This window comes from Tinamus guttatus, unplaced genomic scaffold (assembly GCF_059628265.1).
Source record: "Tinamus guttatus ecotype Peru unplaced genomic scaffold, ASM5962826v1 Tinamus_guttatus_pri_ptg000116l, whole genome shotgun sequence".
In the NCBI taxonomy this organism is placed as follows: domain Eukaryota; kingdom Metazoa; phylum Chordata; class Aves; order Tinamiformes; family Tinamidae; genus Tinamus; species Tinamus guttatus.
The window spans coordinates 2,003,309-2,030,606 of record NW_028288650.1 but is presented as its reverse complement, the minus strand read 5'-3'; the positions used below and the strand labels follow the sequence as shown (position 1 = coordinate 2,030,606).

The following is a 27,298-nucleotide window of genomic DNA, read 5'->3' as shown; positions in this document are numbered from 1 at the left end:
TGAGACAGAGATTTCTCTGGTAAGGCTGCTTGCTTGTTTCCAGAGAGTTTCTGTCCTGAAGCCTATCTCCTGTGGACTTTTTAGGAGCAGCCCACCAGCCTGCAGAGTCCACTCCAAAGTAACATGTTTTTCAAGAGGATCTTTTGGTAACTGGCAACTGATTTCCTCGGCATTCGATGCATGCTCCAGACAAAGTGTTCAAACTACTCTGGCAACTGTGAGTGAGGCTTCTTTGAGTGAGCCTTCAGCTTCACCTCTCGGGGAGTACAGTGCTCAGATCTGATAGCCAATAAACCTAACAGTCCAGAATGCTCCCATCCTTGAACAATTTTAAGGATATTTAGTAAAAATTCACATTAGAGAAGTGATTAAAAAGGTTGCTATTAGTTGATCTAACAACAACCAGAGCTGAATAAGCAATATCTGAACTTGCTTCAGATTTCAAATATGCTTCTGCAATGCCTCACTGCCTTCCTTGCTTAGGTCAATCTTATCATAGACCACAGTGATTTCAGTGACTCAAATCTTTGAAAGGAACAAAACTAACTGTACTTCATTCACAGAACTGAAGTATTTGAACTAAGTATCTCTCAAATTGAGTCTTATCATAGGCCTTGTTGTAACAACCACGGCAACAAAAGGTTTTATTTTTTGAGGAACTTAAGAATGAGAATCTAAACTGTGCTGTTATTTCCCTTCATATCTCTCAGGGAATTGCCACAGTGGCTCCTTGATTTGCACATAATTTTATATCACTACATTTAAAATTTATTGTACTCAATGACTAAAACTAAATGTAGAAGTCAGCTAGTTTTAACTGCATGCATAGTGGGGTGTGTGCAAATGTGCATACATACATGACTAGCAGCATTCCTCAGAGAAGCGATAGTATTCTCTTGAACTTTAGCAAGTCTGAAATAACAGCAACGAAACAGGTTTTATTAGGTGCAGGACAGCACAGAAGTCCATTAAAGTAAAAGAAGTACAAATTGCAATCTTTGCTTTTAAGGTTATCCAAGTTCAATATTCAAGTGGCTTAAATGATTGAGTTGTAGCTTTTAACTTGAAACTGGCTGCTTCTGCAATTGATGTCAGCTGCAATTGATGTCAGCAAAAGAAAGCAAACACGCCAACAAAAAAAAAACAGATTAAAATAAAAATTGACTTACTTAGTCGTAGTTGTAGAATTTCCAGCTCCTCTGTGTCCAACATCTAGAGTCGTTCTTGGTTTCCAATACTTTGCATATGAGGCCTGCATATCACAAGTGTATCCTTGTATTGGCTTAATGACAATGTAGTCCACTAAAAGAAAAATACCAAGTGCTTCAAGTGTCAACAGAAAACACATGATTTCAGATGAAGTAGTGCACACTCTTCACATTAATTATACCTCTAACTTTCCCAATTGTCTTCCTTGAAAGTCGGCTCATTATAGGAAGTGTCAGAGTTCCAGCACTCTTTCCCTGCTCTGCAATTGTGGATGACAGGAGGCAGGCAGAAGCCACATGACCTGGGAGCACATCTCCTTGTAGCACTTTCTCACCCAGGTGTTCCTAAAATAAAGGAGTAGGTTGCTGTTATGTGCTTGTGAGAACGCTAACAAACTCTTCTTTCTCATAGAAACCTTGCTTCTCAGGAAGATATATATGGACACACAAATCTCTGTGAATTACAGAAAATACTAGTTTCAGGCCAAAAATTTTGGGTTACTCCCCATGTTGCACGTTATCATTAGCAATATGAAACTGCTGATGGAAATCTAGAAAGTCATGTACAACTGTCTTTGAAAACTCTTAGATTTAGTAAGCTTTTCAGACCAAAACTGCATATATGCAATATTCTGTCTTATGAAAGGTCCATGTCATATTTAGGACAAATATTAAATGCATTTTTTTATATATAAATATATATATATTTTATATATAAGCATATATATATATATATGCTTAAAACTACTCTGTGACTTTGTATTAATCTTCAGGGAAGGAGGAGGCCAACTAGCAAGCATAATGCATATTTGATCGCTGTTAAATTCAGGATCTATGTGGCTATTTTACAATTATTAGCATTAGGTGATCTAACAGCATTTTTGGACCAAAAGGGGAATGCTTGGAAGTTTCTTCTGCATAAAAGTTGTTTTCTTTTAAAAAAGATTTCACATTTTAGAACATCTCAGGAAATAATAGAGCGCAATATTACTAACAGTGAAAGGTTGCAAATGTCCATTTTTAATTTGCACTAGTTAGTGCAGAGAAATGTCTATTTACAAATGAAAATCAAGATCAAATAGTTGTAATTTATCTAGTTCTTATTTACATTTACATTGTTTCAATCCAAAAAGGGTAAGTAAAGCTTATGTCTGGCTGCAGGACAAAAAACAAAAACAAAAAAAATCAAACCAACCTACCTGCATGCAATACTGCCACTAAGATTTGAGTCCATTTTGACTTCTAAATAAGCAGAAACTACAAAACTTTTAGAGCTGTACAGAGAAGACTCAAATCTTTCTGTATAATAGAGCTATAATAGTGAAATGTCTCCTAACTGATCCACAAGGGTCCAAAGGATCAAGAACATAAGTTAACATGAAATTGCCTCCTTTAACTCCAAAAAGCAGACCAAATTATTTCACAGTAGTAATACATACCTCAAAAAAATCAAAGTTTAATTCCAAGTTATCAGGCTCCATGGTTTGTATAGTATATTCTGTCCATCGATCTGGCTGTAAAGCGTAGCCACATTCTGGCTGAGAGTGTCGAGATTTATACTCATTGTTACTTATTAAGGAGATCTCCAGAGTGTTTGCCATTTTCCGAGGGAAAGAAGGGGATGTTTTATCTTGGTCCTCTTCCTCCTCCTCATCGTCATCTTCCTCTAGGCCTTCTAGAGTCAATTTTACTCTACTCATGCAGAAATACAAAACAGAAATTGTTAAGTTGCAGAAATGTCTTCAAGAACACTGAAGAATTAGACAAAAAATATTAGAACAGAAGGTCACAAATCTGCTCACCACCACCATCTACAGAAGAGTACTGCATACTCCAACCATTGATAAGAGAATTTGGACTATCATTTGATTAAATCCTATTTTAGTCAGATTTTGCTATGTTCAAGTCATTTCTGAAACTGGAACTTAGGTGTGTGTGAAAGGGGCCAAAGAGGCAGCAATCACTCCCAGACTAAATTTCTGGGCTGCCAAATACACCTGTCTCTAAAGACATTGAAAGGCTAATGAGAAGCACTGAAAATAACAGTAATCATCAAGACCAACAACTGAATTTCTGTGGCTGCTGCTAAGCACATACTCCTTCAGTGTCACTGAGAATAGAGAGGGCAGAAGACAGCTCTGCAATTAAGAACAAACTGATGTTTGGAACAAGCAATTAATGCTTGTTATATCAATGTTGACTGAAGATCTGTGATGCCCGTGGAAAATTAACCATATTTCAAATGGGCAGGCTCTGTATGCTCTGGGAGAAAAAGTAGTAGCAAAATAAATAAATAAATGAAGGTAGCCTTTTCCTTCTGCCTTTCCCTAACCACTAACAGCCTTTCCATTCTGCTTTCTGGCAGAAGTTAGGAAGAAAAACAAACAAACAAACAAACAAACCCACCCACTGAATGCAATTGCAGAGAACAACTTAAGAACTCCACAGTTCCAGCCAAGAAGCAAGAGACATCAAGACAAAGAAAGATGGAAGAAATATTTGTGGAAAAGCCTGTTGTCTATTATTTAAACTGTGCCATCATATCTACTTGATACATTTTTAATAGTTTGGAAAGGCAATTATCAGAAAGGCAAGAAATGAAAATTATTAAGTGAGCGGTAATTGTTTGACTATCTGTGTTCCTTTGCAGGAACAGAGAAAACTCTTTTGACATTACATTAATAATAAAATAGAAAACAGACATACTACTGATTTAATGCTATCATCAAATTTTTACAAAGTGTTTATGCATCTCAAAATCAGTTTGTTGTCCATCCATACTTGCAACCTAAAATATTAATAGCGACATTAATTAAATAATCACTGCTGTTGGAAATTAACATTAGCTAAATTGCAAATTGAGATAAACAGGCTCTTACCTAAACCTTGATGTTTTAAATTCCTTCTTGGATATTGACACAGGTGGTTTTTCTGAATAATGCAGGCGCAATCTTATTTCTGTTTGACACGTCAGCCAGCCAGCATCCACAGTTTTTACACCATCTACGAAAAATTAAACAATAGAAAATAGTAAAGACACATTAATAACTTACTTTATTTTCTAAAGGGAGATCCATACAGTTTGATTAGGGATAGTTATAGACAGTGTAATTGCTGACTACCTCTTTCTTGCTCTTACATGAAGCCATCTTACAAGAGAAACAAATCAGAACAGCAGCTTCTTGAGTTAACTGTATGAAGCAGAATGTTAATTCCAGTATTAATTTTATCCATGATATCAACAGCTAAGTAAGCCTCCAAGGTAGAGGAAACAGTCCTTTGCCCTGGGATCTCTCATACAGGGACAAACATATTCAAAGCTCTGAAGATCTATAAGCAGCTTCAGACTCTCTGTTTCTGTTGAAATACAGACATTATATAATCTCTTTGCAAATAATAGCAGTAAAGCAGTGTAAGCTTGCCAGGCTGGAGGTATAAATAGAAATAGTGGGGGAGCATAACATGGAGCAGTATCCTCAAGATCATCAGCAGGGTAAGGAGAGCCTAGAAGCAGGATGGTCAGGAGGCACAAGCTGCCAAACCAGAGGCTGAAGGAGATCTCTCAGTTTTCAGGAGTTCCAACAAAATGTGTGATTTGGTGAAGATGTGAAGAAAACTGAAAACTGAAGTATGGGATATGACAAAAGAAAGAGTTAACCTAGAGTTAAGGGATTACGCATTTAGTGAGAGGTGGGTTATATCTGCTGAAAGAGTTTTAAGGAGACTCACACACACACAAGAACGTGAGATCTGAATTTACAGGACATGTTGGTAGTTATGTGCATAACTGAAGAGTAAGATTGGGTTCATTTAGTATAAGCTGATATATTTTTCTCGAAAGGAAGAGCTTTTTCTATGCCTACTTTTAAAGAGAAATCTAACAGTCCATTCTGTATTTCCAAATTTGCACATACATAATCTAGTTAGAAAGGAGTACAGTCTGAATGTGGATTAACAAGCACTAGCTTTAAATACAAGTATATAAGCAGATAAAGCAACAATTAACAGATAATTTCTACCTAAACTAATTTAGCATTTCCAAGTATTTTCAACTGCAACACTCCAATGCTTTAAAAATAAATATGGTTAACGATCAATATATTTCACTTACTATGGACTCCAAAGCTTCCATCATCAATAGTTATTTCATTTTCTAGAATTGAAGGGAGGGGAAAGAATGAAATAAACTAGTTAGTATTCATGCCTTAAGGAATTACTGCCAATTTATTCTATTTTTCCCGCTTTGTTTCTAAAAATGTATCTAATAAAAAGCAGGAAAAGAGAAGTTGACAAAGAATAAGCATAATTATTGCAACCTTCTATAAAATTTATTCAAAATTAACGTTTTTCTTAGTTTCTGCAAGAAGACAATCAATGCAATAAGTGCCATAAGATGTGCATTTTACATGAGATAATCTGAACTGAGAAAAGGTTGCTTTTTTTCCTATTTTGCTGCTATCTACATCCTGCCAGAATGTAAGATTTTTTTTTGTTAGTGTCTAAGACATTAAATTTCTTGCAAACACACAAGAAACTTGTTCTGCACATTCACAGCTAAAGCTTCTCAATCAAGTTAGTCGCAATTAAAATGCTTATTTTGTCCATAAATCTAGACATAAATCTATCCTACAATAAAACACTCATTTCGCACCTACTTTTAGCCTTACTTTCCATGAAGTTCTAAAATGTGAAATCTTTAGGCATTAAGTAAACTCACCAGCATTAAAAGAGTCACAGTAATCTAAAGGAATTAGATGTTTTTTCCAAAGTGTAAACGTAAAAAAATTTGCCTCTGTAGCCATTAATCCCACCTTTTATAAGATTAACCGTCCTCCCCTCAAATTTTTAATCTCAATAACCATTAGGCAACAATTCTGTATCATAACGACCAGTTTCGACTAGCATTAGTAGCTTGTCATTAAAAAAACAAAACGAAAAACCTACTTTTTTACTGTACTTCTAATAATTGATATAATGGGATATTTTGTAGCATTTTTTATCCAGCCTTCAAGTGCCCTGTTTTCTGTGACTTATTAAGGACTTCATGAAGAAAGCCACTCTACTGATGAAAAGGATCCTAGGCAAATTCAGCTTGAATCATAAAACTAAGTTTTAGTTTAATAATTTAGAAAGGTATTATGCACTTTTAATCGCAGAATTCTGTATAGAGTGTTACTTACATTAATTCAATTATTAAAGAGATAATGAGCACTGTTACTTGAAAAATTAAGTACTTGAAAAATAAAATCTTTTTGGAGTCAAGTTATCCAAATTTACAGACAGTCTAAACACAGGGTAGACTGCTTCCCTAGTTCTGAATTACTGACAAATACAAAAAAATCATTTCATTACAAAAAAATCATTTCATTACAAGAACAGAAACCCTTAACTGATCTAACTCAAATGCAACTACAAAAAGCAATTATCATGGTACTACTTAGGATTAACTAATTTTTTTTTGCCTAACGTATTATTTCTAAAAGACATATCCCTTTCAATGAACCAGAAGGTATTTAATGGATGTAAACTCATAAATGTGTAGGAATTAACATTTCTCATATCCCAGAACAGACCATGCATAAAAAAAATACCATCCTAGAGCAGCATAAGAGATCTAAATCACAAACTGCATTCAAAGATTATTTCAGTCACTCTTATAAGGAAACAAACACCTCTCAAACCTTTTCCCCTGTGGAGAAAAGCATTCGAAACTTATATGCAAATTGTCATGTCACCCTTTCTTCCAGGAAATTAAACCTCTGGCAATTTATCAGTCAAATAAACCCATTCATGTTGCTATTTATATTACTCAATACACTTAAAGAAGTCTAATAATTTAAGAAGGTTTGTTTTAAATATTTAGTAAAGAATTTGTACTTCAAAATTGCAGTGCTTCATGCCCCCCCCCCTTAACTCCCCATTTTCTCTGAAAAATAATATGGAGCCTTAGTCTCAAAGAATGAAGTTTCCAAAAGAAGTGCTAATTCCAGATTAACACATCATTTTAGGGATTACAGCAAAGATTTCAACTCCACTCCATTTTAAAGACATTTATTCATATCTATTTTGAGAATAAGGTCCATGTTGTGCAAAGAAAAAATTTGTACCTGTAACATGTTAATAAATTTAAGTATTTCAAAGCTATAGTTATCAATCCCACTACACCAATGTGCAGCATATTAGCAATCTTATGCATATGCCTCAAACAGATGCAGTTGATGCCCATACCTAAAGGGGTTATTGATCGTGGTTGTAGATGAGTCTCCCACGTGTGAACTATGACTTGGCAGGGACCACCGATAGTCTGTAATTTAAAAGTTAAATGTCTGCAATAATTTCTTTTGTTATAGCTGATTTTCTAGCCACGAAACTTATTTGGGATGGTTGTAAACTAAACTTATAGACTTACGGGGAAAAATAAAAGAAAAAAAAATCAAAGGAGGAAACAAAGAAAGAAAGAACAGATCAGGCTTGTTTCTTATCCCCGCAGCAGCTGATGACACTACGTAATGCGTCAGATCACACTACATATGACAAAGCTTACGACAAAATCTGACAGAGTGGAGTTTAAATGTAATTATTATATTTTTACTGTTTATGGTTATCCCACTGGACTACTATACTTTCTTTCTGACTCCAGAAATGAGAATTCTGAATCCAGATCTCTGAATTCATTAGCTGTGTTTTCTTAAGATACTGCAGCAGCAATTCAGAAAAAGAATTCACCTAACAAGTCCCAAGCAGCTGCTCGTGCAGCTAAGAGTTGCAGGGCTGCATTCTCCCCCCAGATTCACTCAGCTAGTTCGAAGTCTAGAACACAAAATTATTTAAACTGTAGTATAAAAGAACAAATTATCTACTACTTTGGAAAGACATAAATAATCAGGATTCTGCTAAATTGAATGGAAAAATAAACCAATACAAAATAATATGCCTCAAGTCAGCCAGAAAGTTAACAGAATAAGACCACCTAAGACATTTTAAAAATAAATGAACATTGCATAGCTTAGTCGTTAGCACTGTTACGGAATAGCTGCAGAATTTGACGTTGTGAAGTCTTACTGTAAGAAGGACTAGGCTCTATTGCCCACCTAGGTCATAAAAGTTTGAATGTCAACTTGTTCGAGTAATGCAGGATCTTGTTCACATAATCTCCGTTCAACGGCAACATGCAGACATTAGCAGTCTAATTACACAATACCTGAATGCTTTGAATCTTACAGCTCAGTGTATCAATTCTTTAGCAGCAGATGGAATTTTTTCTTGACCTCCATCAAACACATTCTATCTACTGCGGTTTGGGATGAGTTAATGGCAAATGCCAAATATTTTAAAAGCATTTAATAATATGGATTACTCTGTGGCTCATTGCTGAGCCCAATTCATTTTTTCCAGTGAACTTAGCAGTATGTATTTCTAGAAATCATGTCAGAATAAAATACATCTGCTTAGGGTTCATTTGCAAAGACAAAATACATGCAAAACCAAATAAAATGATACTACTGTTTTCAGTTTATTTGAGCTACAGGGTGGTTCTCTGCTGTTTCCACCACACTCGCTCTTCTGGACTTTTAGCAGAACAACATCCAGGTGCAGTTCCCTTCCTCCCCCCTTGTTTTCAGGGGACACACGCATGTGTGTCGCAGTTTTCCCCAGCTGAGACCTCCATTTGCCTTCAGAGAACCTAGTATTCCTAACGCCAAGCTGGCTCTCCACCAGCGACTTCCAGGAACACAAGTCACTCAACTGCAAGGTTGGGGAATGTGAATCTTTTCTAAAATGGGCTGTTTTCTTCAAAAGGCAAGTAAAGATTTCTACTTAGAGAAAAAAACAAACAAACAAAACAAACAAAAAAAGAAAAACAGCATTCTATAGTAAAATACCAATACCACCAACTTACTTCTTAAAGGATAACTATACCACCGCAATTGTACATTTTAATCTTATGTTCTAAAGATATGAAACTGAGTTAATAACATTAAGCATATCATGCTAGATACATTTAGCAAAATATTACATCAGGCTGTCTATGCATTTAAACCTAGGAACCCTCAATGTTTTAAATATAAGAAAGCAAACAAAAGCAGACAGGCAAAGTGGCCTGGAAAGAAAAGGGGCAACGAAACAGAGGAAAACGGACAGACAATCCTCTCCCAATCTCTTCTCAGACCACTTTAATGTTTTACGGGCATTTAAATAACCTGCAGCTAAAATGTTTTAATTGCAGGTCACAGAAGTTGCTATACAATCAGGTGGAAGTACTAAAACGATTTCAGGGGCACATTCTGATCACACTTGAACGGCCCAGCTCGGATTATCTTGCAGCAGAAGCTAATGATGTGTCACTTACTGTTTGCATTATTATTAGCATCATATAAAAGCCCCTGCTCTGAAGATCTTAAAAAACATCTACAAGAATGCCATGACAAGCATCACAGCGGGCAGCGACTGAGATTATACTGTCACTGCATGGCATGCAGCTCTGCCCATTAACACTGAGAACTTTCTTTTAAGTAAATATTCATGTTTATTTAATGAAACATTTGATGTAACTTTCAAGCTTTTGAAGAAAATTCAAGATTTTTTTTCAGAAATTAAGTCCCCATACATATGATAAGCTGGAAGTCCCTACGGAAATCATTATATGCTTCTGAAATGGAGGGTAAAATGCCTGTGTTAACATAACTTGGCTTCCGAAAGTTCAAAACAGTTTGATTCATGCTCTGCAGGAATTGCTTGCATGCTCGGGATACTTCAAAACCCAAAGCATGTCAGTGGATGTTTAAATAAAGATTCAGGAGGCCAGTCTCAATTGTCCCGATCCAAGTCAACACATCAGGTTACAGACATCAAGAAATAAATAAATAAAAATCTAAACCAAACAAAAACCCCACCATACACAAGACTATGCTTCATAGTTTACATCTTGAAACTATGTTTCAAGGATATTAACCTACTTCAAGAACATGAAAGGGCTAAATGAAATAGATGACCTCACTGCTACACTGGATTTCTGACAAAAAGGCAAAAATCTCTCTGGATTTCTGTACCATTGTAACAGACAGCAACTAAACACTAATCAACGAATATTTACATAAGTAACCTCACAAGGCAGTAACACATACAAGCCCGGTGTCACAAAGTCCTAGGCTAGCTAGACATTTTATAGCTCCTGCGTTTCAAATACTAGTTTGACACAATCTGTTATCCCAGAAATACTCCTTTGCAATTAGCAGGGTAGCCAGGAGCCTGGCAGCAGCTTCACTAAGACACCTGCTATTGCAGAAATTACTGAGTCGGGATCCAAGTTTCACTTTTATTAATACACTCAAAGCACTAAATGGATTTGGCTTATTGATATTTTGCAGAATTAAATCTTATTTGAAGCATACAGTTAACTATAGCATATGACAGTATCACAAATTTGAGAAATGCTCGCTAATCCTTTTTTTTTTAAATCGCTACATCCATGGACAGCTTAGTTATTTCACACTTCCTTGAAAATATTTCCCTTTATTTACTGTATAGAAAACCAAAAATATAGAATATGGCTTAACAGAATAAAGTATGTATACACTTTAAGAGGTTTTTCAAGTATGTATAATGCAAATAATATATATTAAAACATTATTCTAAAATATGGGATATACATAAGAATTAAATTATAAACGAGACTATAATAAGAGAAGATGTGTGTAGAATAAAAAAACATGGCAAGATCCTCACACTATTGTAACTGGCATTGGATTATCTCTAAGACTGAGGAAAATATGGAGCAAAACAGTTCAAATTTCTGTCTTATTTAATATAATATACTTATTCACTTTTCTTTAAAAATGCTTAGGATGAGTCTTAAATTATCATTAAAGTGTATATAACACATGAAAATCTCTTTCCCTTGACATGCAGGCATTAAGACATGCACTAATTTTATAGGAAAAAAATATGTATGTATATTCATTTATATGTATTTTTACATAAAGGAAAAATGATGAAATGTTAAATGCAAATTAATACTCTCTATGTAACCATGTTCATATTGACACCAAAATACTTCAGTGCAAACAAGCCACACTTCCCTTGACATCATACTGTTCTTCAGTTCTAAAATACTAACTGAAAAATAAATCATACCTAAATGGGAATTTTTAGCGAGGTGAGACAAATACTTTCCCATTTGTTTCTTCCTAAATGTGAATTATTTTCACATCTAGTCTGTACCAGTATTTTGGTTAATATGAAGATGTTTATTTCTCTGTGTAAATGTACACTCTCCCAGATTTGCTAACACGCATGCGTATGTGTATATAATTGGCCACCTCAAACATCTTCAAAAATGCAGTTCCTACAGAATTTTAAATTGACTCACTCTTCAACATGATTTACTCAGTTATATGGTGACAGATTGATACATTCAGAATTCCATACAGATGTAAGACTACACAGATTTAAGTAATATTCTAACAAATTAAAGATCATGATAGAATTGCATGATACGAACTGTTAGCATTGTCCAATGGACCCTGCTTCAAAAGCGCTTCAAAATTTGGAGTTACATCAATGAAAAAAAATAATGAAAAATCTACTGATATAAAAATATTCAGAACATTTTTTATTTTAGAGGTATCTTTTCCCTATCAGAGATGCTAACGCTACAAACAACTGGGTCCTCCACAAACCTGTCTCATTTGCACCCTCTGTGTATTACATTCATGTTAGAATGGGTATACAGTTTTTTCATTTTTCTTGAAAGAAATTCACAAAAAGGGGAATAACACATTGAAGAAAAATATAGCTACAAAAAATTGTTTTACAAAAAACAAAGTCCTATGGTGCTATGCTCTTAACAGGTTTACAGGGGAGTATATCACTCTGTACCCTACAAATTCATTTTATTTGTGTTTTGCTTTTTTTTTTTCTTTCTTCTTTTTACACACAGTAGCTCTTTCTCTGTCATCCAAAAAAATCATACTTACCTTGGCAGACTCTGCATCACACGGTACATAAAGCGTGCACGATACAGAGCACCTACTTAAAGAAACACACTCACCAACATACGTTGTAAGCTTTTGCAAATGTTAAAATGGAAACTTGTGTTGTCTAAGAGCATATTTTTGCCAATTTGTTCTCATTAAGTGTGCTTTTCCTAGCAAGTTACTGCTTACTGCATACCTACGTAGGCCTACTGCCATAAATTTTAAACTTATGGACATTTGCCAGAAATAAAAGGTCCCATCAGAGTGATACACTTAATGGACCTACTTCTGACTGCAATATGACCTCAAAAAAAAAAATTGGCCTTCCCTTTTTTTTGGCTCCAGAATAATAATTTAAATGACAGTTTATGATTAGACTATTTCAAATGTTGAAATAATAATAATAATAAAAAATAAACAGGGTAAAGCCTCTTGTATTTCATTTCAAATTAGTGTCTTTCACTAAGATTTTTTCATGGAACCTCTGTCAAATATTTTTAGTGAAAGAAAAGCTAGTCCAGCTGTTAAGGGCTTGCATACTCTTGATGATAATTTAAAATACTTAAAAGATGTAGAGCACAAGATTCTGCAATGCTTTATACATTTACTTACAGTCTTCATAATTCTTATTTCAATGAAAAATTAAAGCCCAAAGTGGACAGCTACAGGAAATTAACAGAAGCAATAAAAGAGAGCAAATATAACTTGGAAAGTTTGATTTCTGCAGGTATTGCTGGTTAGTAAGACAAATAGCTAAAGAGCAGCTGCTCCTGTTCCCCAGTTAGTCCAACACCTTTATGATGCCGTCCATCTCATCCCTAATCTGATTTCCCCTCATACACTAATCAGTATATTGACACGTACATTCAACTCGCATGCAAATTTGATATGAATGAGTTTTTAAAAAGTCTGTGTTTTCCTCTGTTTTTCTTTTTAATTAAGCAAATGGCTACACACAAACCTAGAGAAAACACCAAGATGCACGAATCTAAGTTTCACTGGAAGAGGTTAACATGCATTAGCTATACAGGACAAAACCCAGTCAGTACTTCTGATTTCTTACCAAAAACATCTGCAATGATCAAAAAAATAGACTGTAACTTTTAAGTCAGAATTTAAGAAAAACTGCTCAAATTAACCACTTTTATCCTGCTATTATTTGCCTACATGCTAGAAATACTTGCTTTAGTTACGTCCGTATTTAATTGTTAGTCTGTAAGTTGTTACAGTGCTGCTATAACAAGTGATCATTTCCCCATATTATTTAAGCTTTATAATCAGACATTTCCACTGGATTTTTTTTTTATAAAAAGTCACACTGTTAAAAGTTAGAATGCAACTTGATTGCAGTAATTAGTTAACAGTGGATTGTCATGCATTTCTGAAAATAATGTCTATTTTGATAAGCATTTTAATGTTTCCTATCTTATAATTTAAGATTTCTTTCTAAAAACTGATGTAAAGACTTCTCTGATTCAAACATGAAGAATTTTTTCACTGAACATGAACCAACTTAAAACAAAAATGGCCATACATACCTTAGGTTTTAAGAAGTACCCTTTAAAATATCGATACTGAACAGGAACTCCTCTAGGAAGCTTTACAGTTGTTTTCCATACGCTGTGGAAAAACAGTTTTAAAAAATAAATATAAAGCTTTCTGAAGTTTTATCCAAAGTTCTAAAAATGATTTTAGATTAACAGCTCTGCTATCAAAAAAAAAAAAAAAGAAAGATTGAGACACACACTTTTTTTACTTTTTTTTTTTTTGAATATGATTTTCTCATCTAAATACTTTTGTCAGTTACAAACACTTTGCAGCTTTTAAGCCAGTACAACAATCTATTCTAGAAACAGACTGAAAAGTAGCAGGCAACAATGCTGGAATATGATTGCTGTTAATGACTCCCTACTGCAGGGGACAGGGGCACAGATCTGCCCAACTCATCCCTTGTCCAGAGAGGTTTGGTGTCTGTCAGGCATTCAGTATCAGCTGGACGAGCCCTGGCAGTCTCTCCATGACAAGCTTCAGGCTATTCCCCTCTGCTGCTCTTCCATGTGGCCATTAATGACATTAAGGGGAATCTAGAAACCATAAAACAGGATTTCAGAGTTTTAGGGATGGCCATAAAGGGTCTAGGAGCCCAAGCCATTTTGTCTTCAATGCTGCCAGTGAGGGGGAAGGATGGAAGGAGATTTTCCAGGCTAATGACTGGCTGAGCTGCTGGTGTCGGCAGCAGAGTTTTGGTTCCTACGACCATGGGACCCTATCTGAGGACTGAGGGGGGGAGATGGGATCTACCTCATGAAGCAGAGCATGTGTGTCTGCCAGCAAGCAGGACAGCCGGGCAAAGAGTGCTTTAAACGAGGCAAGAGAGGGGAAGGGGAGCAGCTCTGCATAATGCAGCTTGAGCTGCGGGTGTCTCCTTTGAATTATCCATAACTCTTCTTTCCACAGCAGCTTCTAATTCAAAGTATTGACTGAATATGCCACCCACAATGGTCAAAGCATCATTCATAACTAGAAAAACACATCTGAAATTATGGGTTTTACTGGACACTTCCTAGGCTTGCATTCAAAATGCTCAAGGGCAAGAAAATTAAGTTCTACAGAGTTTTACTAACAGTAGGTGAGGTTTAACAGTTAAAAGCTCAAAAGATAAATTTCTCCAGAACTGTAGCTACTTCAAAGAGAAGAGGAAAGAAACAAACAAAAAAAAGGACAAACCCAAAACACACAACACTTACCCATCAACATTTTGAAGGATTACTGCAACCTGTGGATTCCAATTCCCCAAAGCATTGCAGTTCCCACATATTGCAAAAACCTCTCCTAAAAAAAAAAAAAGACAAAAAACCCCATGATCATTAGTATTCAAGACCATATGGAATTAATAAATTCAGTCTAAATACTCAGAGCTACCCACCCAAGCCCACTCTTTTTGCTTCAGAAACAAAATTAATAAAAACCAGTGTATCCAATAGTAATTTCATATTCTCAAACTGTTAATGTAATGGTGTCTCACAAAGACACAAAAACAGTGAACAACCTACCAAAATGCACTACCTTTTACTAAGCCAAATTCAACTTCAAATTTGAAAGAAATAGTCCCAAGGAAATGTTTATGCTTCTAAAACTGTGTCTGCTTTTTCCAGCTATACAGGTTAATCTAATAAAGGATTGACACAAGGTTTTGTTATGAGGGGGAAAAAAAAAAGAGACCCAAGAGACACACAGAATTCATAACACTGCGGAAGACATAAAGATTATTTGATCCTAAAAACAGTTTACTGTCTCTGCTGAGAACATCTTGTACTACAATCTGCTTCTGCAAAATCACTTGTTTCATCTGAAAAAAAAAAGCTTTTTGGATATTCACTGTAAGCATACAAACACAGACAAAATTTAGTTGTACAAATATACTCACTATGCAATTCATTGTACATAAATGCCCAGATTGCGTGATTTACTTTTTCCTGTTTGTACTGTAGCTCAGAGACAGCTTTATCATAGGAGGGAAGTATATTCTAAATTATACTCAGTTACATTTTGAGATTAAAAAAAGAAAACAGTTACAGCTAAATGTATGAACATTCACTGCCACGGTGAAGATCTAAGGGAGTCATGGACACTGCTTGTAATTCTCTTCATTTTGCTAAGATGAGCCAAAAAATGAAGCACTCCACCTCACTAGCATATAAAAGCTGGTGTCAGCATGCACAGTTTTGTAATGGATGTAATTTCATAATTGCTGCTGACCCCAGAAGCGATTTGGCCAGAAGGAGGGAGTTCAAGTACCATTCCCATACTGGGGATGCTCATTTGCCCTGCCCGCTGGAGCCACTGTCTCTGTTCTCAATCAGAAAGGACAGTGATGAGGAAACCGAGCACACTCAGCGCTCCAAAAAAGGTTTCTCACCTCACATACCCCAACTGCTCCCCATGGTGAAATTGACCAAAAACAATATACACAGTATTTCCAAACACATCAGAAATATCAATGTTGTCATCAGCAGAAACAACCTCCTGTCATCTCCTTATGCCACTCATATCACAGAAGTATATGCCAAGTGATTCTTCACAACTAGCCACCAAAATCTGAACTAGTCTTCCCTATTTGCAGATATCATCAATAAAAAAAAAATAAAAAAAATAATAAAAAAAAGCTGCTCCTCCAAAGTCAACTTTGCTGGTGACAGGAGAAACAACACTGGAAATAAGGTGAGGAAAGCATGGTTTGCAAAACTCCAATCGGGTAACTATACTAGCCACATGCTCTATAGACGGCGGTTGATCCAAGGTCTATTTACTTTTTAACTATAAAGCTTGCTCCAGAAGGTTATAACCTTTGCCAAGGAGCAGTGTTTGTTTCACTAAACAGAAATCTAGTATTGTACAGACATCAAAACTTCTCAAAAAGCATTTTTTTTCCATTTTATTTACCTACAATGGTCACTTGTGCAGACAAGCATTTGTCTGTAGCAAGAACTTTGCCAACCTGCTATAATCCCGCATTCAGCTGCTTCTGTTTGGTAGCTGCCAATTAATTTTGGCAAACTTCCTTTCAATTTCCTAAAGGTGAAGGTCAAAGTAATAAGCACAATTAAAAATCAATAAATCTGATCTCTCAAGCACTTGAAACCATATGCAAGGTTTATTTTTCCTGTTAGCAACGCGTCAACAGCCAGGGCTGTCTTAAGAGTTTCCTTTGGCTTTTAATAAAGTCTGAGATTTGAACTGTAATCCTAGTGTTCTGCATGATCTATTCCGCCTTCAGATTAAAAATTTATTATAAAAATTTGTCACATTACTTGAATAACTAAAAAATTTATCTTTTCTAATAGTAAATACTACATCTATCTTATTCCAGGAACTAATCTTATAAAGTAATACCCTCTGCGCATATATGCCCCTACTGACTTTTAAATCCATTTGCTGCTAAAAAATCAAAATCTCAATGCTACCAGCTAATTACAATAGATAAGTGGAAAAAGAGGAAGGTACACCTGGGGTCTGCTGAACAGAAAAACCTTTAGTGGGTGTTCAGAGCCCATAAGATACCAGAAAACTCATGTGAAAAAACTAACTAAATGAAAATAGGGGCGGGGGGAGGCAGAAATAGAAGACAAAATAGGCCTGTCTATAAAACTGCCTTACATCACAAGCCAGTCATTTTTTAACTTGAAGAAAACAGAAACATACCTTCCCTAAGCAGCTTTGTAAATGACTACTCAAACAGTATCCGCCATCTACTACATATCTTGCCAATGCAGAAATAAATCATCTATGCAAATAGTTTGGCCATTTAATTGCCAGATTTCTTTTCATATAACCTTACTATTACCCCTAACTTGGGGTATTGGACTCTACCAATAGAAATTGGACTGTAACAATTTCTTTCAGAATAAAGAATAAAACATGTTCATGTATAAAGGTATAAAGTCATGCAGTAATGTTCTGAACATCTTGTTCAAGATGTTCTGTATAATGATAGGATTAACTGTCTATGCTTGGATTCATCAAATTAGGTTTCTAATGTCAGTTATCAACATCTTTGATCAGTAGGAGCAATGTAAAAAGGTACAGAATGACAAATACGAAATCTGCAGGTGCATTTATGGGGAAAAAAGAATTAAAAAAAGGAAAAAAAATAGAAAATAGGGAAAAAGAAGTGCCTTCCAGGATTTTTTTCCCCTAGATGCTATCTTCTGCCATGCTCAAATTTAAGCAAGCAGTCACAGACAGCAAGACTTGCCCTATACCAAGAAGATGTCAGACTATTATATAGTCTAGACTATAACAGACTATATTATTGTATAGTGAAAGAAATAAGAAAAACGAAGTATCCTGAAGAGCTCAGAAAACATTTTTTTTCTCAAATCAAAAGCTTAAACAGGGGTCACTGCATCACATCCATGCATGCCCAGCTATCTAGCATATTCCTTCTCATTAGATACCAAATAATTTTAAAACAATCATAGCTACTTCATAGCTACAATCAAAATCTATAACTTGCTTTGAAATTGGTGTTTGAAAACACAATAAATAATAAATTCATAAATAAATTCATTCTCTGATCTTGATTTTCAAATTTCCACATGCAGAGTCTTAATTAATGCATTTTACAATGACTTGTCAGTCAAAGTATCAAAATGAATGTTCCTTTGCCCTTAATAAAATAGAAAGGAAAGCCTTTAAACATTCTTCTGTTCAGTCTTGTTCTACCATACAAACCTGTCACAGATGGTCCTCTTACTTCAAAAGTGACTTGAGAAGGGGTCATACTTGCGGAACTTTTGTCTTAGTAAAGTTGAAGTCTCCTGTAGTGAAGGAAAAAGATATTTCAGAAATAACACACTACATCTAATGCTCTCCTAAATAAGAGAAATATTAACTTCAACCACTTATAGGGAAACACACAACTAGTGCTGTTACTGTTCAAGCAAGCAGTACAACAGAAAGCTATTTTATTCCAGCAGCTGCCCCAGAAAACAGCATCCAGCTGCAGAGGACTCTGCTGCAACACTAGCACAAGAAGAGACTACTAAATTAAATAGTACATTCAAGTATAATATGCAGCATTCATCAGTCATAAGCTGGGATTTTTCAAAAGCTCTCTGTTTTGACTTTGCTCCCAAAGAAGCCACCGGAAGCGTTATTGTAAGGCACAAGACTATAAAACATGATATAAGATTATGAGCTTTGGCAAACAGTAATTTCTAACCATTTCCCTATGCTATTCTTAAGCCTTATCTTCAATACAAGAGGAATGGTGCAGACAAGCCGTGCTATCTTAAAGACACGGCAGAGAGTTCCAGCATTGAAAGAAAAAGAGCTAGAACGTATGGAGGATGCGTACAGCTCTCTGCTGTCACTGGCAGTGCGCTGATCAGATGAGTTGTACATCTCTTTCAACTCTGCTTTCTTACCCAGGCTTCCAACCTTTTACAAAACCATCACAGCAGGACTGCCGATATCCCCTGTAGTTGCACGGGGAGAAGAGTTGTTGGACTGGACTGTCCCCTCTTCAGCTTTATACCCTCCTGCAAAACACTATAACCTCATTTTAAAAAGCTAGCAGGATCCCACTCTCCACATCTCAACAGAAACACTATTAATGTAAAATATAATTATATATATTCCTTATGAAAGTAGTAGTGGTAGTCACAGCAGAGTTGAAAGACATCATAACAGACCTGATGCTTCCAGATTAATCAGCACCACGCGAGTACATTCATTTGGACTTGAGCAATTTATACTTATTATATGTAGAATTAACTTTGCAAAGCTCTTGATCCTTTTTTTTCCACACCAGTGAGGTTTTAAACCAAGAAGGGAAAACATTTTTATTACTATCATTCAGGATAGAACAAAGATACTGTTTATTTCAGTACAATGTTAGTCAGCAATCCTTTGGAGAAAATGTTGATAATAATGAAATGAAGAATGGATGGCACTAAGAAGCAATCTGCTCTGCTCTAGATCCATCTACCCACCTACTACAAGCTTTTGTCTTCCAAAATTGCTACCAAAGAGGCCAATTTAATAAAAATCAAACAGGGGAAAGGGAATGGAGGAAGATAAGGAAGAACATAGAAAGAAGCTTATAATCCTCATTCATTCTGAATAATCAGAAAGAAAGCTAAGGTATGAAGCTTGAAAAACTACTTTTTTTTCCTCTTTTCCTCTTCCCTTCTTCTTCTTCTCCAAACTTCTTTTCTAATATTTTTTCTCTTTACATTCCTTTTTCTCTCCCCTTGTTTTTCTCCCTCCACCCTGAAGTGGAATGACTCTTCGGTGGGAAAACGGGATCAACAAGAGTAGCACTGTAGACATTTCTAGTCATTATCCTCATTGCATATGTACTCTTCTACAAGTAATATTGTTGTAAATAATAAAATCCCAAAGTGCTGGAAATAAGTACACTTAAACTTTCTGAGGGAAAACACTCCCTTTGCGAGCTTTGCCATGTTTATGTGCTATTATGGTTATGTGTGTTAACAGCGACACATTCTGCTACTTATTTTTGACAGCTATTTATAGGCACAGAAGCTTAAAATGTGGTTTGCTTCAGTCCTGAAAATAAAATCTGTCTTTCATGTCAGTACAGCATGAAAATCTCAGTTAGAACTAAGCAGAGAATCTAAACCATTAACGTGCATTTGTGACAACATCAAATCATTCAGGGCCCTGTGTACGCTGATGGTCCACTTTTAAGGCAGCTTTTGACCGAAAGGGTGCCAAAGGGAGGAAGAAGTAGACAGGTGACTTGTCAAAAATCAACCGAGCAGGTAAACAACAGCAGGTAAACAGCAGCTGATGCCTAAACCCAGTTCCCCCAATCAAGACCAGGCTCTTGTCATGTAAGAACTGCTTCCAGAGCTGATGCCAAGTAAGTCTCAAAATTAAACTTGATGAAAAATAGCATGTCTATCTTATCACAATTTAATTAACTATCAGTTCATTCTCCCCCAAAAATCTGGAACTCTGATATGAAATCTTTAAAGCTCATGAAGTTAGTCTTGTAAAAAATATCTGTGCACCTGCCTGTAAGACATTTGTGGGCTTCTCTAAAATGACCAGCAAAGGAATATTACATTTTCAATGTAACAATAGTTAATTGTAAGGCTATGTTAACAAATTCCCTTTGCAAGTTCTCAACATTCTGCTTAAAAATATCATTTGTCTTCAAGACCTACTCTGCCTTCTCAGGAGGTAGGCACCAAGATGAGAAAAACTGCAGATTAGAGAGCTAATCTCAGGCATGGTTTTAATAGGAGAACTGCAGCTACAGATGTTGTTCTTAAGTAAGTTTTCGTGTCAACACAAGCATCCATATTCAGGTCCAAAACACTACCCTTCACTTTAAAGAAACTTCCCTCCTAACACAGCAGTGTACATAAAACACACTAAAATGTAGTTGCTGAGTATATGTAAGTTTGCTTTTTGTTAATAAATCAAAACTACTCTGTGTATCATCATACATGTGTAAAACACTCTGTACTTTCTCAATGATACAAAAACGCTTTAGGAAAAAATGCAGAAGTTTAACTGTCCAGTTACTGATGGGTCCTGGTAAAAGGGGGTAGCTTAATTCCGAGAAGGAGCTGGCAGGAAAACCTAGACTAAATCTGCAAGTCCTCTGACCAGTAGGTGTCAGGCAATCTTTAAAACCCTGAATTTCTTTAGATCTGCAATACTGCTTACCAAAGGAGGTGACAAAGAACAAAGTCCTCCATTCCTCACACCTGTAAAGATAGACTGTTTCAGAGAACATAAAGGTTCCTCAGCTCAGTGAAGTCATAGCTCTGTATTCAGGGGAACTAGAACAAGTCAGAAGATTTATTTTAGAAATACTAAGTGTTTCCTGGTCAGTAAATAGTAATGAATTCAACTGAGTAGATTCACTAACTAGAAGCCCTTACATTGTTTTAAAACAGCTTTCAGGTTCAAAGGATTAAAACTGAATTCACATCTGCTGTAACTACATGTGTCTACACACAAGCTTGAGGTGCAAACAACTGCCCCCTTCTCTATATACTCTGCTTCCTTCCATCCATCAGCTTTTATGTAGTACAACTCACCTCTTAATGCAAGCTGGCAAAGAGCACTTTAAATTTCAGTCATTTCTTCACAGGAGAGTTCTTACCCAAGTAGATGTTCACATCAAGGTATCAACCCCTCACTAAAAGAAGTAGCTTCTCCACCTAGCAAGTCTTGCTTCTACAGCAAAACAGGTCCCTTTCCTCACTCTGCCACAGTTCAACCCTCTCACATTCTCCTCCCTTGACAAAGCAACTCCTCACCTTTAACAGCCTCTGGAGGCCTCCCAAGGAGGTGCTGGCAGCACAGCAGAAGCTCTCAGAATGGGAGCTGGAGGCTGTCCTGACCTTCCTTTAAAAGCTTAGTCCAGAAAACCCTGCCCATCAACCAGCCTCAACTGGACAGCATGGGCTGATGAGCAAGGCTTCCAGGGCAGGGACATCACACGGTATATTGAGAAGGGTTGTGTACAGACCCGGTTTTCTTGACACAAGGCAAGGTCTCCTTGTAGCTTTAGATAGGAGGAAAAACAACCAGCAGTCTTGCAATTTCAGAAACCCACTTGCTTGCCTTTGTATACCCTCCAAGGAAAGCAACAAACAGTTGATGTGTAGTAACCTGCAAGCTGAGCAGGCAATAAAAACTGCTCATTCTAATTCAGCCTGTAAGCCTTTCCTTTCCCAATTTGCTCCCCTCCATGGATATCCTAAGGAGTATAAAGGTGGTAGGAGGCAATGTACTCCCCCCAAAAATTAGGGACCCCAAGCTCTCACCTCCTGATTCTAGAAATGCATTTCTAGAAGATGGCAAGCAGACAACTGCAGGCCATGAAAGGCACTTGGAAGAAAAGAAGGAAAAAAAGACACTTAGCACTCTCTTTCTGTCATAACACACCCAACTATAAATGTCTTATAAAATACCAGCTTTTCTCTACAAATGGGAGAAGAAAAGTTAGGGATACCATCACAGATGGGGAAGACAGAGGTAACTTGCGGATTTAGGAAATATATCTATCTACACTATTTTTATTTCTCTAACCTTTTCAATAAACTTAGACCTACATGCTTTACCAATTCCGGAATTTAATAGCTTAGCTTGCAGAACACTGAACAAATTTTACATTCATGGAAATTCACAGCATTCATAAAGCCAAATGGCGGGCTCTCACGCAGTGCAAGTGAAATTTTTAAGACCAACTTAGACAGGTTTGCAAGGCTCTTACTTCTAATGCTGTAAGGACAAAGCCTGTGACAGGCCTCAAGTACAATGTGAAGGGTGGCAGAATGGCTGGATTTGTTTATCAATGCAAGGAAAATAAGGTATTCATATCTACTGGGGAAAGAGAGAGAAGACAAAGAAACAGTCCTTCTGGAAATTTTACAGTAACTTCCCAAATTAGGGAAGTGGGAAGGGAAGATTTTAATCGATAGAGATCAGAATTCAAAACAAAAAGAAATTTAACTTTAAAGGAAAAGTAAAATATTATTCTTCCAGTACACAATGGATTCATAGTTTTGTATGCTCTATCTGGGATGCTTTACTGTGAACTAAACTTAATTTACGTTTCTGGGAGTTCAGGGATCCAGATCATATGAAATTCTGACCCTTTGCATGGATTTTATCCATCGAGAATAACCAGTACTTGGCACCATGCAGACAAGAAAGAGAGATGAAGCAGACCTGCAGTGAAATGCTACATCTCTTAAAACAAACAAGAAGCTGATAAATTATTAGCAGAAATTTCTGATGTAAAACTACCAACCTATCCTTGGATAACATTCTGTTTAAGGATGACTTGACAACATGGAACACACACTTTACAGGGCTTGCCAAAGAATAATTTTAATGGGCCAGGATTTTTTTTTTAAGAGAAATTCAGGTACCTAGAGTTTTCCAGGGGTACTTAATAAGCACCTTTTCAAAAATGCTTATATAAAAAACTCCATTAAAATTGATAGTTAGGTATCAAGGTGCTGTGATTTTCCCATTATGCATTTCCGTATCTTCAGACATCTGGTCTTTAACGTAGAAATATTTTCAGCCACTGTGCTACTGAATTTGCCTAGTTATCATGGGAAAATAATAGATGATCTTTGCACAAACAGGCACTTCCGTACTGTTAGCACACATTTCATCAGCGACCACAGTGCAGATTACTGGTATTGCAAGAAGGAAGCATATGGTCAATTATTTCAAAATACCACAATAAATTTCACATATAAAGGTCAAAAGAGTAGGAACTATAGGAACTAGAACACTGCAGTGTTTTTATTTGTAGTTTCCTTATTTTAAGCAGGCATTTTCCACCTTAAAGGTACAGACACATGAGACTTATAAAGGAGAGGTCCACTCCCTGTCTGAAGCAGGAGAAAGAGAGGCAGGTGCAGCCAAGTTATGTGACATATGAGAGTGCAGAGTGTCTGATCAGGGGGCCCTGCAGCTCCCTGTCACTTCCCTTGGGAAGTGTGTGCTTGAACCCTAACATGCACTGCGGGAGAAAGCACCGTACTTACATTTTGCCTTCTTGGAAGCTATACTATATACACCAATAGAAAATCCACCACACACAGCATTTGATGCCATGCAGAACAAAGAAAAGACATGAGCCTAACTACAGGAGAATACTGCTTTAAGATGGATTTTTGTCATTTTGCTCACAGAATTAGAATCTCAAGCATGAAATATCAAGTTACGCTACTGCAGACTTCACCTTTAGCATTTAAGTGATATCCATTCAAATCTGATTAAATGTACATGCAGAGTACTTTCTGTTGCTGTTGATGCTTGCAACAAGCTCCCAGAGTATTATGTACATGTAAAGTAGCAAATTAGATAGACAGTAAAAGTAAGTAACAATGGTTGACAGTCCTTGGATTTCAGAAGAAGGTCAGAGGATATGCTTCTTAGGATATTCAATCTAACAACTGGAGGAGAATTTTTAGAAACATCATTACAAGCCTCACTCTTTTTCACCTGAATAACTTGAAGGTGCTCCCCCTTCTTCCCCCTTCTGGACTGCACTAGAAAGCACGATCACAAATCCTCTCTTATACTGCATTGCAGTATTAACACCGGACCAAAAACAAAGTTGCATGCCAGATTTGGACACGCTCCTCTGATCCAATTGCCTGTTGACAATTAAAAAGAAGCAACACCAAGGCACTGTTTCTGAGACATTAATACACAGTAATGTATAAAAAAAAATCTTTAAGTATGTATCAGCATTATGATATTCAGCTACTTCTTTGCAAGGCCAAGGCAGACCCCTTGCAACCCAATGCAATATCCATATCCACTACACTGAGTGACTTGTAATGCATCTGCTTGGTTTTAAATGCTAACAATTAATTGGCTTTAAGAACTTCTTAAAGTCACATACACGCAGTGGACTCCTTTGTCATAGCTATTTCACAATAGCCCTGAAGACAAAGTTCTTGCAAAAGTCAGGCTGGGGCATATTTCCATGCACACGAAAACAGCCTGGTTGTGTTTTTGTTTTCTTTCTTTGATGAAATTCCCTTCACTATTAGCACATGCCTGAGAAGACATTAACCAGGTAGTAATTTAACCCTCTGCGATCATTCTAACCATAGCTTCTCATCTTGAAGGGACATGAGCAAATAAAGCGCATAATGTCCCCCACAGCCCTCAGTTCACAAAACAACAACTTTTTAAAGTGTTTCTCAAAGCTTGCATCCATTTTACTGATCAGCCCACTGGGATCTTTACCAAGAGATTAATTATGTGGCAATTTACTTGAGTAGCACCTATTCAAGACAGATGTTGTTTCTTTGGGGGATTTTTGGCACTTTCCTACAGATTCTAACAACAGGGGTAAACGAGAAATATATAAAATAATCTATTAGGAAAAAAAAAACACTCATATGACGTAATTTCACTCACCAGCTATTTCAATCTAACGTTAGGTCTTAAAATATTCTGAGGGCTGATCTCCGCCTAACAGTGCCACACAGCACTGAAACACCTAATGGCCCGCAAGACAAGCGCCGGATTAACCAGGAGACACGAAAAAAGAAAATGAATCTCCGCCTCCGACAGCAGCCAGGTCAGGAAGCGGATAGCGCCGCCGCCCCCCGCACGCCGCCCCCCGCGGCTCGCACTGACCTGCGGGGCCGCCGCTCCCGACCCGTTGTGTTCGCTAGGGCGGTATCGAGCACTGCCACGACCGCCGCGCCCGAGCCGCCCAACGGCCGCCTCAGCGCGCGGCAGGGGAGGGGGCGGCGCGGCCGCCAACCGGTTCCAACCGCCCCCGGCCGAACCGGGGAGGCGGAGCGCGCGGCGGGGCGGGGGTGCTCCCGTGACGTCACCCCGCCGTGGCCCCGCCTTCTTCGCCGCCTCGGCCAATCGGAGGAGAGCACGAAGCTCTGGGGGAGGCGGCGCCGGTTCCTCGAAAGCCCGGGCGGGGCGTGGAGGGGCGGGGCCGTCGCGGGGCCACGGCGACGGGTAAGGGGCGCGGAGGGGGCGCGGGCACCCGGGGCCGTGGGGCCCGAGGCGGTGGGCGGGTAACGGGTGCGGCTGCTCCCTGCCGAGGGGCACAAACCCTTCCCCCATTCCCCCCAGGACAAAGCGCCACCTCCTGGTACCGGCCCCTGCCGCGCCCTCGGCGGCCTCGCTCCGCCCCGCGGGCGGTTCGCACTGACCTGGAGCAGCGCCGCTGCCGGGCCGCGTTGTCCGCGAGGGCGCCACGGGTGGCACTTCCCGCCTCGCCCGCTCCTCCCGCAGCCGGCTCCTCGCCGGGCGCCCAACGGCCGCCTCAGGGCGCGGCAGGGGAGGGGGCAGCGCGGCGCCAACCGGTTCCAACCGCCCCCGGCCGAACCGGGCGGGGGGCGGAGTGCTGGGCGTGGCCGCGGGACGTCCCGCCTCCCCTCCCGCCGCGGCCAATAGGAGCCGAGCAGGAAGAGCCGGGAGAGGCGCGCTGTTTCCTCGAAAGCCCCGTCTGGAGCTGGGGGCGGGGCTTGTCAAGGGGGCGGGGCTGCCCCCGTGTTGGGGGGCGCCACCCCAGGGGCGTCTCGGGGACGGTGATAGGGGCTCTGGGCCAAGGGGCTCGTAGGCTGCCCGAAAACCACTTTTATGAGGGAAAAAAAGAGGCCGTCCCGGGGATTGACCCTGCAAAGCTTTAGCACACGAAGGGAAAAAGCGTTTCCTCCCTCCCGTGCCTTTATTTTTCCAAGGGAGCTTCCGCGCTGCTTTGCAGCGGAGCGTCGGCGCTGTGGCAGTATTCACATTCCCGTGGCTGCAGTATCAATAGTAATAACGTGCCTGTATAAACAGCCTGCCCAGGAACCTGCTTCTGCTTTGTGTAACGTGTGTCCACTGGCCAAGAAGTGTGAGGCCGCCTGTGCCTCGACGCCGCTTCGGCCTCGTTCGCAGCGCGGGAGCAGGTTTTGCCAAAGGCACAGGAGGAATTCCCGCCGGGAAGGAGGAGCCGTGGCTGGCGACAACACTTGTCGGATCTTGTTAGACACGGCTGTGAACTGCGGCCGTTCCGGGCTCTTCAAACCTAAGTAAACATCAGCGAGCGCTTCTCTGGCTTGGATCAGCTGCGAGCTG

At 38.3% G+C, this 27,298-nt stretch overlaps 1 protein-coding gene across 3 annotated transcripts in view; it reads right to left on the bottom strand.

The window, feature by feature from the left end:
- GPCPD1 (glycerophosphocholine phosphodiesterase 1) overlaps window positions 1–26,403 on the bottom strand; it is a 39,747-nt gene extending 13,344 nt beyond the window's left edge. Inside the window, exons 1-11 of one of the 3 annotated variants that reach the window (XM_088521268.1) lie at window positions 26,389–26,403; window positions 18,419–18,504; window positions 14,932–15,016; window positions 13,723–13,804; window positions 7,437–7,512; window positions 5,320–5,361; window positions 4,088–4,211; window positions 2,648–2,900; window positions 1,391–1,553; window positions 1,170–1,302; window positions 858–912 (exon numbers count right to left, since the gene is read on the bottom strand). In XM_088521268.1, coding sequence (XP_088377394.1) covers window positions 858–912; window positions 1,170–1,302; window positions 1,391–1,553; window positions 2,648–2,900; window positions 4,088–4,211; window positions 5,320–5,361; window positions 7,437–7,512; window positions 13,723–13,804; window positions 14,932–15,016; window positions 18,419–18,467 — 1,062 coding nt within the window. In that variant the 5' untranslated portion in view covers window positions 18,468–18,504; window positions 26,389–26,403. Of the gene's footprint in view, window positions 1–857; window positions 913–1,169; window positions 1,303–1,390; window positions 1,554–2,647; window positions 2,901–4,087; window positions 4,212–5,319; window positions 5,362–7,436; window positions 7,513–13,722; window positions 13,805–14,931; window positions 15,017–18,418; window positions 18,602–25,852; window positions 25,954–26,388 lie in introns of those variants that run through there. The other 2 variants (XM_088521267.1, XM_010223257.2) reach the window with 2 other exon arrangements.
- Window positions 26,404–27,298: the final 895 nt, after the last annotated feature.